At 32.8% G+C, this 15,007-nt stretch overlaps 1 protein-coding gene across 2 annotated transcripts in view; it reads left to right on the forward strand.

The window, feature by feature from the left end:
- The window catches only part of ZDHHC21 (zinc finger DHHC-type palmitoyltransferase 21), a 52,595-nt gene extending 40,830 nt beyond the window's left edge, over nt 1-11,765 (forward strand). For both annotated transcript variants that reach the window (XM_044657029.1, XM_044657030.1), the window contains 2 exons: nt 10,861-10,904; nt 11,417-11,765. In XM_044657029.1, the coding sequence (XP_044512964.1) occupies nt 10,861-10,904; nt 11,417-11,549 (177 nt within the window). In that variant the 3' untranslated portion in view covers nt 11,550-11,765. The remainder of the gene's footprint in view (nt 1-10,860; nt 10,905-11,416) is intronic.
- Nucleotides 11,766-15,007: the final 3,242 nt, after the last annotated feature.

The raw sequence follows: 15,007 nt of genomic DNA on the forward strand, positions 1-15,007 counted from the left end.
CAAAGAGTGGAACACAAATGAAATATAAATGAACAACACATATAAAAATAACATAACAGAAATAACATTTTATAAAAAATATTCTTTCTTCATTAATAATTAAATCTTGGTTCCTGATATTGTTCAGTTTCTTAACTGCCATATATAATGCTTATTTGGTTACAGTAGAAATATATCCGAATTTAAAAAAAAATCTGTGACAAAGAATCTAAGTGCTGAAGTCAAATGGCATATGGTCTAACCATAGTTCACCAAAAATTCCTTCTAAAGCATCTCTGAAAATAAGTATCCAGCTTTTGCTTGAAAACCTCTAGTGACTAAAAATCCAACTACTTGTCAAGGAAATCCATTCCACTTTTATCAGCTTTAATTGTTGTTATTGGGGTTTTCATCAGCTCCCAAATTGATATCTCAAAAGTATAGATCTGATCATATCTGACTATCCTTGCTTAGTGGCTTCCTATCACCTCTAGGGTAAAATGCAGACTATTTCATTTGGCATTTAATGCTCTTGATCTAGTTCAGTCTTTCCAGATTGATTTTACATTTCTTCTAAAGCATTATTATATTTCAGTCAGTCTGGCCCCTTTTCATTGCCATACCCAGAATGCTCTTCCTCCTCACTCTTGCTTCTTCAAGTACTTAGCTTACTTCATTACTGAATTCAAGTACCTCCTTTTAAATGAAGCTTCTCTTCATCTTCTCCAGAATATCTTCGTATTTATATTTGATTTACCCATCTATATATTTGTTGTGCTTACCCCAACTAGGATTAAATTCCTTGAGGGCAAGAACAATTTTATTTTTGTATTGGTTTTTGTGCTAGCTTTTGTTGTATCTTCTGTATCTGGAACAGTGACCAGTGTGGGTACTTAATGAGGGCCTGTTAGATTGAATAAAAATTCAAATCTGTTTCTGCAATTTTTACTCTTCTTTCTTAATTTTGTAGTTGGTAGCCAGGAAGACCAAGTTTTAATCCCCCTTTTCCGTTAGACTCCTTTAAATTCTTGATGATAGATATCTGATATAGTCAGGGCAAAATATAACAGAACAATTACCTCTCCTATATTGGATATTACACTTGTTTTAATACAGCCTACCATTAGCATTAGTTTTTTTTCATTGATCAATTCAACAGTTATGTTTTCTTTGTATGCTATATAATAGGCACTGTCTTAGGTGCTGGGCATACAAAAAGTAGACAAAGACAAAAATAAACCTGCCAGCCTTGATCAATTAATTAATAATTTTTGATTTGAAAATTAGCTGCATGATCAAAGTCACTTAATTCTTGGTATCACACCTTATCTATAAATAGGTGTGATAAAACCTAAAGGATATGCTTCACAAATTACTATAAAGAACAAATGAGATAATACATTAATTTTTAGCTATTATATTATTATCTTACTATTATTACCATCTCATTCTTTGATGGGGTTCAGATAGAAACATTCTGAGGATGTAATTATATTGTTATTTCTTTTAGAATTTTTCTGGAGATTATTGCATAGATGGGTTAAATAGCTACTTTTTTGTAGTTGGATAATAATTTGGGGATGTAAGTCCATCTTCTTTGTACTCTCTGGAAACATCTTCAGGACAATTCCAGTAGCAGATGGTATGAAAGGGACGATGTGTATTTTCTATTGAGTTTTATTTTCTTCTATTAGGTCTCTATATTTTTAAAGTTATTTATTCTGTTAGTTTAGAGATTTGATATGTTGACATCAAGTTTTAAAAAATTGTTCTGAGATTTTTACAGATCGATTTTGTGTCCTGGTGGTCAAGATCATCCATAGTTCTTTATGTGATGATGTGATGTTCTGGTTCCAGGGAAGTTTACTAGCTAATTTCTAAGTGTATTTAGGGGTTTATATGTGTAGTGTAGAGATTTGCCATTTATTAATACATAAAGGATAATGAACTCCTGGTTTATACTTCTAGCTACCTGATACATCTATCATTCTAGGTGTCCTGTGGATGCTATCTTTTTGCAACCAGTGATAGACTGCATAATTCCCACTATTTTATTGTATGATTATTAACAAATAAGTCTGAACTCCTCAAATATATCTTCTTATAATTTCGGGTAGCAATGACCTGATCCTAAATTGCTATCATAAATCACACAGTTTCTATAAACCTGCATGACTTAGAAATTCACTGTTGGTTGAGTTTATATGGATCTGCCCACAAAGTGCCTTTTCATTCCTTGAATCTTTACTGTTTCATATTCCATCAAGATAGAAACTGTTTTCCAACAGGCTTTTCCCTCTTTTGGAGGAGAAATATTTTCTATTGATATGTAGGTTGGGCTTTTTTCCCAGGTAACGTCTATATTCCTTGTCATCTATTTTACTAAGCCAAAATACTTGTTAAAACTAGTTTGTGGATATTCCTTGATCTAAATGTATTCTTCCCATTAAACTTTCTCTTCAGGGTGCTTAAGCTTGACCAACCAACTCTCACCTGAAGAAGACTAGAGGGTTTTCTGAAATCACTTTTCATTCATTGAATTAATTTGGTTTCTAGATTCAGATTCAAAACCTTCACTTTCTATTCTTCCTTGGTACACTTTTAGAATTTTATAGTCATTGATTTCAAATGACATTTTGCAGTTGAGCCACGTAATTTGATGTTATGTATATATGTGTATCATGTGACTAATATGATGTTTTAGTACTGATTTTCTTTTTGACTTCAAGGCCATATATTCCTCTGTTCAAGAGTGATGATAATGGATTAAAATCTTGTCAGAACCATGGCATACTTACACTGTCTTCCTGAAAAATTGCCACATTTTATGTTAGTTACTGACATTGTGTTGGTGGTGTTTTAAATAGAAGAGTTTTCAATATGGCTGTTAATTGCTTTAATATATTCACAATGCTTCATCTATTTTGTATATTTTTAGTATATTACTGAGGCATGAGTGCACAACTAAGTCAAAAGGCTTTGTGATTAAAAAAGACAATATAAATGTTATGGCACTTTTGACCGGCTTGTCATTAAATCAATAATGTATTGTTCTTCATAGCCCAGGAACTTTAGGGTATGCCCTTTTCATTTCTTCAGCAGTGATTATTTTCTTACAAGTGTTTACAGATATTTTTGAGTGATACAAGCTGTGAATTCTTTGTATTAAATTTATAAATATGTAATTTTCCTATATGTGGAAGGGTCACTGGTATTCTCATCTTTTGGAAATAAATATGAGATATGCCTTCTGATGAGAAAGATGTATAAGGCTGGTTGCAGAGAGGAAGCTAGTAAAGTACTTCACAATTAATTATTGTGCCATTGCAAAGAATTTGAGTGGATAATTTTGGATCTTTTCTGGCCCTGCCATTTTTCAATTTTTGGAGGAGCTAAAGTTTGTCACTTCCCTAGGTATAATTCTTCTGTGACTTAGTATATTAATATTGTACACACTTTCTTTTCCCTTTTGATCTAAATTGTATTTTCTTTGCATTGGATTTCTTATCACCCTATAAGGGAACAATAATTTCTACCATCAAATTGGTTGTATCACCACAGCTTAATTGGCTAGCATTTCAGAGTTCTTATTATGCACTCATTGCCACTGTGGCAGGGTAGCAGGGTCAGACTATACAGAATTTCAGTTGTACACTGCCCTGAGTGTCATTCCCTTATTTTACCATTGTTTCCCTCCTAACTCACAGAATGGATTAGGCTCTGAAGGGTTGGTTGTTGTTGTTTTCATTACTCTTCCCTGGACTCTGATTGGTGTAAATTCTGATGAGCCAAAGGTTGAGATAAGTTTTAAAAAAGACTGCTTATTCAGTGATCCATGGGTTGAATTATTAGTTTTGGAATGATCAAGAATTGATATAAAATAATCTGCAAACCTCTAAATTTCCAGGAGATCTGGGGAGCAGATTTTGAAGAGGAGGAGAAAAGAGACCTCATTGATTATTTGTACTGCCACACAAAAGAAGAAAGCCACAAACTTTGTTTAGCACCATCTGATCCATTTTGTGCCATAAGCCAAGCACAGCCCTGAGAACTGTTTTACACCTTCCTGATGCTTCAATCTTTCCCTTTATACCAATTCTTTCTCCTTCACTTAACTTGCAATTCCCCGTCCTTACATTCGATTTTAAAATAATTTATTAAGTGCTTTCTTACTAAGTACCAGACAGTGTTCTAGACCCTGCCAAAAATGCAGCCCAAAACAAAATGGCACCTGCCTTCAAGAAGCTTTACCCTTCTGTGGAGGTGAAAATATCATTTATACAGGAACGTAAATACAATCTGGATAAGAAGTAATTTAGGAGGAGAGGAAGGAGGAAGAGAGTGCAGCAAATGATGGAATTAATAAAGGCTTCTTGTAGGAAATAACCCTGGAGCTGGCTTTTGAAGGGAGGCCTCTGAAGCACTAGAGCTTCCAAGTGATTCGGGTGACGAGAGCAAGCATTACAGGCATGGAGAGGAGAACCTAGGATGCTGTGTACAGGAAATAGCAAATAGGACAGTTTGCCTGGAATGCATATTATGTGAAAAAGATACCTCCTTAAGATACTGTCACATCCATTTCATTTCACTATCAAGGTAGAAGAGTCTGTACTATGACTTAACTTCCCAATTTGCACTTCCTTCTCAATTCTTTTGAGTGGAGTATTTGAAAATCTGTGTGTAACTGCTCTTTCAGGGATCCCCTCTGTCATATGAAACAGCCCACATGGTATGTAGAATAGAGTAATAAAGAAAGTATAGTGGAAGGAATTTAGAAGACCTGGCTTTGAGTAACTGTTTGACCTTGGGCAAAATTCTTCATCTTGTTTCATCTCAGTTAATCTGCAAAATGTCAAAAGCTTTATTAAAAAAAAAACGTGGTTTTTTTAACCAATAAAATAAAGGGACTGGACTATGTGATTTCTTAAAGTCTTTTATAGCTCTTAACATTCTTTGCTTCGATCTGAGTTCAATTCTTGACTTCAGATTATTAAGACTTGTTAATATAGATAAAACCACTGTTCTTTTATTTGACATTCCATCTCTCATCATGTACCATTGCGTAGACTTCCCCCAAACCTGGAATATTTTCCCTTCTCACCCACATGTTTTGGTGAGAACCCCTAATTATCTTTGGTGATGAACTCAAGTGCCACATCTTGCCAAGTGCTTTCACCCCAATTGTTAGTAGTCACCCCAAATTGCTTTGTATGTGTTTTGTAATTGTTTGTGTAAATGTTATGCTGCCTCCACTCCCAATAGATTGTAAGCTCCTTAAGAAAAGAATATGTTTAATTTATTTTGTATACCAAATACCTAGTTTAGTACCTGATATGTAACAGATAATTCTTAAATAATTGTTGAATTTAATTGAACCTCTCTAAATATTAGTTTATTTGTAAAATGATGATGATAAATTTGCACTACCTACCTTACAGGTTGTTTTAAGGAATTAACTTTTGTAAACGAAAGTGCCATAAAACTTTATTTGTTAACAATCTCCAAATAACATTCTCTAAAGGCTTAGTTCTTCTCCCACATTTCTTCTCTATCTAGATTCTCTACTTTAAATATTACACCTGCTCCCAGAGTTTGATTTATCAACTGGTTGGTTAACTCTCAAGATTCTACTCTTAACCTCACTTCTTAATCCATAAATATGCATTTGGAACTGCCTTTTGAATATCATTAAACTTAACCTGTTTCCAACAGAACTATCATGTTCTTCCCCCAAAGTAACTTCTCCTGGCTTTATTATTTATCTGATGATTCACATCTCCTAGTTACTACATGGTCATTTAAAATTTCCTCTCCTCCCCTTTCCCTTCCCCATATCTAGTTAGTCATTAAATCCTTTCTAATCTGTCACCTACATATCTCTTATCAGTTTTTTTTCTTTTCCTTGGTCATAATTGAATGGAAAATAATGCTAGTCTCTCTTAGTTAACTATACTTATGGGAACCTCAGTTATTTATAATACTAGGCTACAACCATGATGCTTACCCAATGACATAATTATATACAAGTACAATAAAATCTTAGTTCTATGGGACCTTCAAGGAGTATCGTTTCACAAAGACCATTTGTCCAGATGAGATGTCCCTTTAAGCATTAGGTCATTTGTTTTTACTGTTCGGAATGAATATCTTTATTAAAAATAACGCATTTATCTGCCTTTTAAAATAGAGTATACTAAACATAATAGAATATTTTCATAATCACTCAAGGTAGTCATTTTGAACATTTTACATTACTGCATTAGATAATGAGCTGCTTGAGAGCAAGGACAGTCTTTTGCATCTTTTTGTATCCTCAGCACTTAGCACAGTGCCTAGGACATAATAGATACTGAATAAATATTTATTTACTAACTGATATTGTTTACTGGTTGGCCAGTTGTGTTACAGTACTCAGATAGCTTTACAGCACATTTAGGTAGATAGAGTCACAATTTGCCTCATTCTTTATCCAGCCACCAAAGTGATTTTCCTAAAATGTAGGTCCAACTATGTCATTTTTCTCTTTGATAAACTCCAATGTCTCCCTGTTGCTTCTAGGATCAAATACAAAATCACCTTTTTGGCATTCAAAATCCTTCCTAGTCTAATCATAGGCCCTTCCTTCCCCAATCCTCCTTTCCAATCTTAAGACTGGAAAGACTTTACTCCCTGTGTATGTTCAGTTCAGTGTCACAGGTCTCCTGACTGTTCTAGAAACAAGATATTCCCATCTCTCCGCCCTGGGCATTTTCTCCGGTTATTTTCCCTCTTCATCTCTTCTTCCTGGCTTTACTGGCTTTTTTTTAAGTCCCAATTAAAATCTCATCTTTTATAGGAAGCTTTTCCCAACCTCTTAATTCTAATGCCTTCTCTCTTTTAATTATTTCCTATTTATAAACACACACACACACACACACACACACACACACACACACACACACAGAGAGAGAGAGTGCTTGTTAATACATATTTGTTTGATTGTTATCTCCCCCATTAGAATGTGAGCTCCTTGAGGGTAGGAACTATCTTTTGCTTCTTTTGTATCCCTAGCACTTAGCACAGTACTTTGTACATAATAGGCACTTAAATGTTTCTTGACTATCCAGTACTCTAGTGTTCAGTATCCTTGTACTGTTGCATTTAAAAAAATTTTTTGTCTGTATTTTTGCCTAGTTTTGTCTTGAGTTTTTAAATTTTTCTCCCATAGTTTAAGCTTCTATCAGTTTCCTTCTGTTATCATACCTGCCTATGTCAACATCACTACCCACTTCCAGTTTTTACAAATCCCTTGTACATTTAGAAATTCAGTAGCCACGTTTATTAGAACTGTCTGTAAAGTATGGGTAAAGTATTTGCCAATGTGCAAATACTCTATGAGTACCATGTAAGGACAGGTGAGCTCAAGGGCATTATGTTTGTTACTTTGCTGTACAGATTGTGTCACGTTCCAAATGGGTGAAGGGTTATTATACTTAAGAAATTAGCATCAATTTGAGTTATGACCTTAAAACCTCCTTCTTGATAGCAGATATCACAATACTCTAAATTACTAGATAGTTATTCCTAATTAATTTGTTGGTGATTATAGGGTATGGTTTTTTACTTAAGCCCCTGAATATAGGCACGTGGCAGGTACATGGTTCAGCTAGATCAGCTATTTTCAATATATTTAGTCTTAGGATTGACACTTAAAAATTAATGAGGACTGCAAAGAGCTTATATTATATTCTTGATATTCACTATATTAGAAACTAAAGCTGATAACTTTAAAATTATTCATTAATTTAAAGTAATCCATTATGTATTAACATTCTTATGAAAATAGCTATTTTCCAAACAAAACAAATTTATTGAGAATTGTATTGTTGTAAATCTCTTTAAATGTTTGCCTTAATAGAAGGCAACTAGATTCTTTCTTGCTTCTGCATTCAATCTCTTGTATTATGTTATTTTAGTTGAAGTAGATAAATCCAACTTTATCCAGTAAGTAGTTGGATAAGGTATTTATAATCAAATAACCTTTTTGTATTATTAAGAAAATAGTTTTGACCTCAAAGAACCCTTGAATGGATCTTGATCTCAGGTCCTCTAGATTCTATATGTATTATACTTTGAGAAACACACTGAATTAGCCTCTTTTTTTTTTGGCTCATATAAAATAAACAAACAAAAAACCCTCCTTTTTAAAAAACAACATAAACAGCTAATTGACCTAGTCAAATTACAGGTCAGGGTTTTTTGTCTTCCTAAAAATTCTCTTAATAATGGTTTTCCATGTTGCCATATTTATCATTCTCCTGTGACATAGACTATCATAGATTTTTTTTTAAACCCTTGTACTTCGGTGTATTGTCTCATAGGTAGAAGAGTGGTAAGGGTGGACAATGGGGGTCAAGTGACTTGCCCAGGGTCACACAGCTGGGAAGTGGCTGAGGCCGGGTTTGAACCTAGGACCTCCTGTCTCTAGGCCTGACTCTCACTCCACTGAGCTACCCAGCTGCCCATATCATAGATTTTTAAAATGCATTATTCCAAGCTACAGGCTTTAAGATACATTCTCCTTTCCTAAAAGTGTCATTACACCTTGTAATAGTTTATGCCTTGACTCCAGAATTTGGCATATGATCCCACACCACCCTCATCTTACTGATAGGAAAATTTAGATTATGAACTTTTAGAGAGCAGGGTTATCTTCTTTGTATTTTCTTGCTTAAATTAACACAGTGCCTAACACATATTAGGCACTTAATAAATGCTTATTTATTATGCTCAGACAAGTCAGTGATTTATTCCAGTTTACAGTGATAATGACAAAGCTAGAATTAGGATCGTGGCTTCTTGATTCATAATATGAAGCTATTTCTATAACAGTGCACTGATTCAGTGCTGGAAGAAATATGGAAAAATTAGGACACTAATGTACTGTTGGTGGAATTGTGAACTAGTCCATCCATTCTGGAGAACAATTTGGAACTATGGACAAAGAACTGTAAAATTGTGCGTCTACACTTTGATCCAGCAATACTACTAGGTCTTTATCCCAAAGAGATTAAAGGAAAAGGACCTACTTGAACAAAAATATTTATAGTGTCTCTTTTGTGGTGGCAAAGAATTGGAGATTGAGGGGATGCTTCCATAAATTGGAGAATAACTGAAGAAGATTTGATATATGATTGTGATAGTGCTATACTATTGTGCTATAAGAAGTGACAAACAGGGTGTTCTCAGAAGAACCTGGGAAGACTTATATGAACTGATGCAAAGTGAAGTGAGGAGAACATTGTACACAGTAAGAGCAGTATTGTAAGGATGATCAACTGTAAAAGACTTAGCTAATCTGATTAAGACAGTGATCCTCCTGAGAAAGAACTGATGAACTCTGAATGTAGATTAAAACATTTTTACTTAATTTTTATCGTTTTATTTTCTTTGTATTTTGTAAAATGGCTAAGATAGAAATGTATTTTGCATGACTTAGCATGTGTATAAGTATCAAATTGCTTTCCTTTTTGCTTCTTAAGGAGGGGAGAGGGGCAGGTGGGAATGAGAGAATTTGAAACTCAAAATTTTATGAAATAATTGTTTTTTCTTTTTTTTTACTTTTAATTGGGAAATACTTAACAAACTAACTGAAAATAATATAAAAACCAATACGCTGATTCTCTTGGTCTGTGCTTACATATTTGGCTTTATCTATTAACTATTTATGAAAAGTTAAGTATCTTAGTACTTCTTTATTCATTAGTAGACATCTATTATGAAGAGCTTGTGAAAGTTAAGGGCCTTTTAACTAATGGAAAGTACTATTGGAGTATGACTGGGAAAAGTGTGGAGAGAAATGATCTTTATTGTAACATAGGAAAATTTAGGTTTTATAGTGGGACTTTATCTATTCTTGCTATATAGTATTATTCAGTAACAATTGGTTGGAGAGTCCACATTATACTCATTCCTAAACACAGTAATCGTAGAAGCATTCCTACTATAAATTAAAGGAGAATGAGAAAGAACACATCTGGATTTTAAGTGCATTATTTTATTATTTAAATGTAATTATTTTAGAGAATATAGTGACAAAGAATGGAGTAAAGAGAAAATAAGAAAGAAGATTGTTGTAACAATTAATGAAATACCTCTTTAAGCCATAAAAATTACTATAGAGTATAATTACATTTTATTTAAATATTTTAAAATTACCTGTCATTACAGTTCATCTGGCTAATTATAGACCAATAGCATACCTAGTATGTAATATCTATTACTAGAGAAAACTTTTTTCCCTAAATATTTGTTAGAGCTCCCTTGATAACAGAGGAGAAAATGTATTGTATTATAGCTTTATGATTATAAGTTTTAAATAGAAAGAGAAGAACATCTTTTATACTAAAATTGACAATCAGTGTTATTTGACTGTGATATTTACAAATGATTGAATAAATATTTGAAGTATTTTTGTTTCATTTGATTAAAGTTTTTACTGTCTTTTAGTAATTTTGTGTATAATTTTAGTTTCTCATTTGAAATGGTTACAGTATTTACTTCTCAAATTATACATTTTTTCTATAGAAAGCACATTTTATTCCTGTAATTTTAAAATAGTTTTCAGAGAGGAAATTTAGTAAAAGAGACTTTTAAAAATTTCTTAAATCCTTTTATGTGAATATTTTATTGTAATAAAATTATATTGATTCTATTCTTACACTAAATTCAAATTGAATAGGTAGCATTTAAAAAAATCTTTAGTATCTGCATTTAAACTGTTTTGAGGCTCTGAAAATTTTTATGGTATTAAAAACATAATATGAATAGATAGTAACAAAGACTTGAAAACTTTTTTATACATGAGAACTTTGTAACTTTACTTTTCAAAATTTCTCCTAGGATACAACATCTATTGAAAAGATGTCAAATTGTTGTGAAGAAATGTGAGTATAAAAGTTTCTATCTTTAAAAATTTAAAGAATTAGCTGTTTGAAAGTGTGCACGTGGAGATAGAAATGACAGCTTTTTCTCGCTGCCCTCACTGAGGTCTGGACTAAACAAGCATATATCCAGCCCTCCAGTTGTGATATTTTTTAATACAGAATAAACACTGATGATTTTTGTTCTTTATCTAACCAAAGTAAGCTAAATTATTTTGTCCCCAAAGTACATCAAAAGACAGTTGCTACTGTGTTGTTGACATGCATTCTGTTAATCGTGAGATTCTCCTCTGCTTCAAAAGTTGCCCTCAGTTGATTGACGACCCAGATACAATATCTGGTATCCAGAGTTAAGTCTCAGCTGCATGCCATAATGAAAGAAAAGCTGTATTTGTGATGCTGGGACACAATTCATCAGAGTCCAGTAATGGATCCCCAGCCAACCTGCATTGTTTTAGCTGACTGAAGTGCACCATGGGAGTGCTGTCTTTCACTAATAATGCTGTCTTCTGTAGATCGAGGCCCCGAAAGCCATGGCAGCAGACCTTCTCAGAAGTTTTTGGCACTCGTTGGAAGATCCTGTGGTTCATTCCTTTCAGGCAGAGGCAACCACTGAGAGTTCCCTACCACTTTGCCAATCACGTCTAAACAGATGGATGGTGGGCACAGATGGGTCCTCCATGCTGGAAATGCGTTACAGGTTTTATGATAATAGAACTATGACAGTCTTCAAGTCAATTAAAATCCACCCACCAATCTTAGGCATCATAATGTGCCCCAGGCTTTATTTTAATAGTGATCTTGATCCTGTTGTGGGACTGATACAAGATCTATATTTAAGTTTTAAAGCGTGTTTACTTTCAAATTAGCTTTCCATGGGGATTTCTTTAAACTCGTTTGTTGTTAAACTCAAAAGGCAATGATTGAGATGAACTAATTGTACATGGTTTCTTTTATTACAAACTGTTAGTAACTTTATTTTGTGCAAAATTACAGATGTTTACTTAAATTCTGTATTTTCAAATGGTATTACCAGATCTGAACTTCTTCAATTTTTTTAACAGACCTTATATGCTGATTTTCTTTTCTGATGTAATTGTAAATCTTTATGCCTCCTTTTTCTTTATCCTGCATGATATTAACCATACAGCATAGCCCTGAAAATGGGCAGTGTATTTTATAAGAAGCAGATTTCTTCCTAATAGTCCCTCCCTATTTTTCCTAATTCCTTCCCTCCAAAAACGGTCTTTTAAAGGAAAGACTTAAAATTCTCATCTTTAAGTATAACATTTCAAGAAAAGGAAAAAAAAATATCCTACACATTTTTACTACTAAGGTTATCACTCATGTCAATAAAAGATGTTAAGGGCAAAGACTCAAAGGAAATATGTGACTAATGGACATATTTTCCTGTTTTCCACTAAGATTTGTTTTATTTATTTTTTTCTAGTAATTTTCAATAATTTCATTTCTGTCTTTTCTCATATTAGGATTCATACATTTGAAAATGTCAGTTTAATTTTAATATATGATGTATAGTATATAGAGGAATATATGCGTGCAAAAATACTCTTTTATCTTCTAATAGAACTAGAATTGCTTTTTGAATGTTTATATTTAAGAATATTGACCAGTGAAGTATTTTTAGGTATTCTTTTATACAGTTACTGTTGTTACAGAGAAGTAACCAATTTCTGGCTGTCACGAAATACAATTGAAATTCAAATTTAATTGGCTAACATAATTAGGACTTAAATATTATTTTGTGGCTATTGGGGTCCCTTTTATTGGAAATGGCTACTGTTATGAGGTAACCGTAAGTTTGTTAGTGAAATTTAATTTCTGCTACTAATACTAGCCTTTCTGATTTCACCAAACTAAATGGTAAATGCTCATATGATTATAATGATGGTATATTTGAAAGTCAGAGAATTCTTGGGTGAATAGGTGACATGTTTTGAAAAGTACATATTTAATTATAGCATTCAGAGTTTCAGAAGATTCACATTATTTTACTTAAGGAATAAATTGGAAGGTTTCATCATCCCTCACCTCTTTATCTTCTAATATGTTAGTTTTTTGCTTTCTCTTAGTGTTAAAGTAATCATACCTGGGAAATCATGAAACAAAACTTATGTATAGCCTGGAAACTTTATTATGGTCATTGCTTTGAGATATTGTATATAGAAAATATGCTGGAGTAATAGAGTTAGAAAAATATGCAACATATTTTTCATGGTCTAAATATAGGTGTTTTTTTTTAAACTTAAATATTTAATAGCAGCAAATGAAGGTATTTATTGGTGCTGACAGGGTATGTAGCTTAATATAAAAAATAACATTGTTGCTCCTGGCCAAATGCTAAGATATCACTTACAAGGCGAATCAAATACTGAATTCATGTGAAACTAGGCAAATAATCAGGATTCTCTTCATCCTATATGCTAAAAACTTTTACCCAGTTGATAATTGGATACTTGGAATATGAAGCCAGTTTTAGCCAATACTTTAATGTCAACAGAACACACACACACACACACACACACACACACACACACACACACACACACACACACACACACACACACACACACACTTTGTAAACCAGGACCATAAGGAAGTGACTAGGTCCTGTAGGAGAGCTCACAGATAGAGTAGATGGGAAGTAAGTTGTATTTATACTTTGTTCACTGAAGGAAGCCACCCAGGAGTATGCCTAGGAGAGAGCTACCATTCCTACTTCTAAATTAAAGGGAAGAAGGCATCAGAGGACAAGGGCTCAGGCTTGCTAGGTTTGGGACCCAAGAGGTAGAGGAGATAAGCGTTGCTTACAATATGTTCTAGAATATAATTGAAAGTGCAAAATGGGAGACTCCTTACTCTTTCTTCCTTCTTTCCTGTCTTTCTGTCTATATAGCTACCCTGCCCTGGCCTTAACACTATCTCTGCTAGACTCATGGAATATAAACCCATGGACTAGGCAAGGGATTATATTCTTTTATTTTAGTGGCAGATATATTACATATCAGTCTATATACACATATGACAAATACATGCAAATCCTAGCTTTCAACATTCCCAAGTTATCCAATTAGCACACATTTATCCTGTGAATCTTGATATTCATCTATTAGAGAAAATAACTTGAACAGTCTCCAAGGTGGAGCACAAACTCTGATGTTCTTTTTGCGCCCTCTTTTGGTTAACTGAAGCATTTATTTTTTTTATTAATTAGAGAGATTTGTTCTTTTACCTTGTGACAACTAAAGAACCAAACTTTTTTTTTGGTATCAGAAGCCTAAATTTTAAGAGAAGCATGTAAGGAAAACAAAGTCTTTAAAAAATGATTACGTACATCTATATATATATATATATATGTCATTTTCCAGTTCATATGCTACTGTTTCACTTAAATGTTTTATATTATTATTTTGTAATTTTTCATTACAAAATTATAATTAATATCTCATGGACACAATAATTATTTTTGTTTCGTGCTATACCCATTATTGAGAATTTCTTAATTCTCAAGAACTAGAAGTTTTATTTTATTGTAGAATCATTAATTTAATAATCTATTCATTAATTTTATTTAATAAATCTGTTCGAGCAAGTTAAAGATGGATATAGACCTTGCAGTTAAATCAGCAAGCATAGACATAAAAACATTTTAAGGTTGGTATTTTTACATCTTTTAAAAATTATATGTTTAATAAGAATTTAGTTTGCTTTTCATCTTTGTCTTTTCATTGAACCTCTAAATTGGTTTAATATTTTTTAGTATTTCTTTAATTTATTGTAAGCCTTACATAAATATTAAAACAGTAAATGTATTGAGAACTGGAAAAGAATTACTGGCATTGGAAAAGATATGATGTCATTAATATTATGACTGATATTGCATATTGCATAAAAATAGTTCTTAGAAACACCTCATTTTTTTATTAAATAAAATATGTCAAAAGGATTCTAGTTCCATAAAAGTCATTGGTGTTGTGGAAAATTAAAAAAAATTCCAATGTTCTAAGAATTGGAAATGACCTCCCGAGCAACAAAACTGATCTTTTTTTTTTTATTCACAAATTTAATTATGTAAGATGTAGTGC

Source organism: Gracilinanus agilis, chromosome 1 (genome assembly GCF_016433145.1).
Source record: "Gracilinanus agilis isolate LMUSP501 chromosome 1, AgileGrace, whole genome shotgun sequence".
Taxonomy (NCBI): Eukaryota; Metazoa; Chordata; class Mammalia; order Didelphimorphia; family Didelphidae; genus Gracilinanus; species Gracilinanus agilis.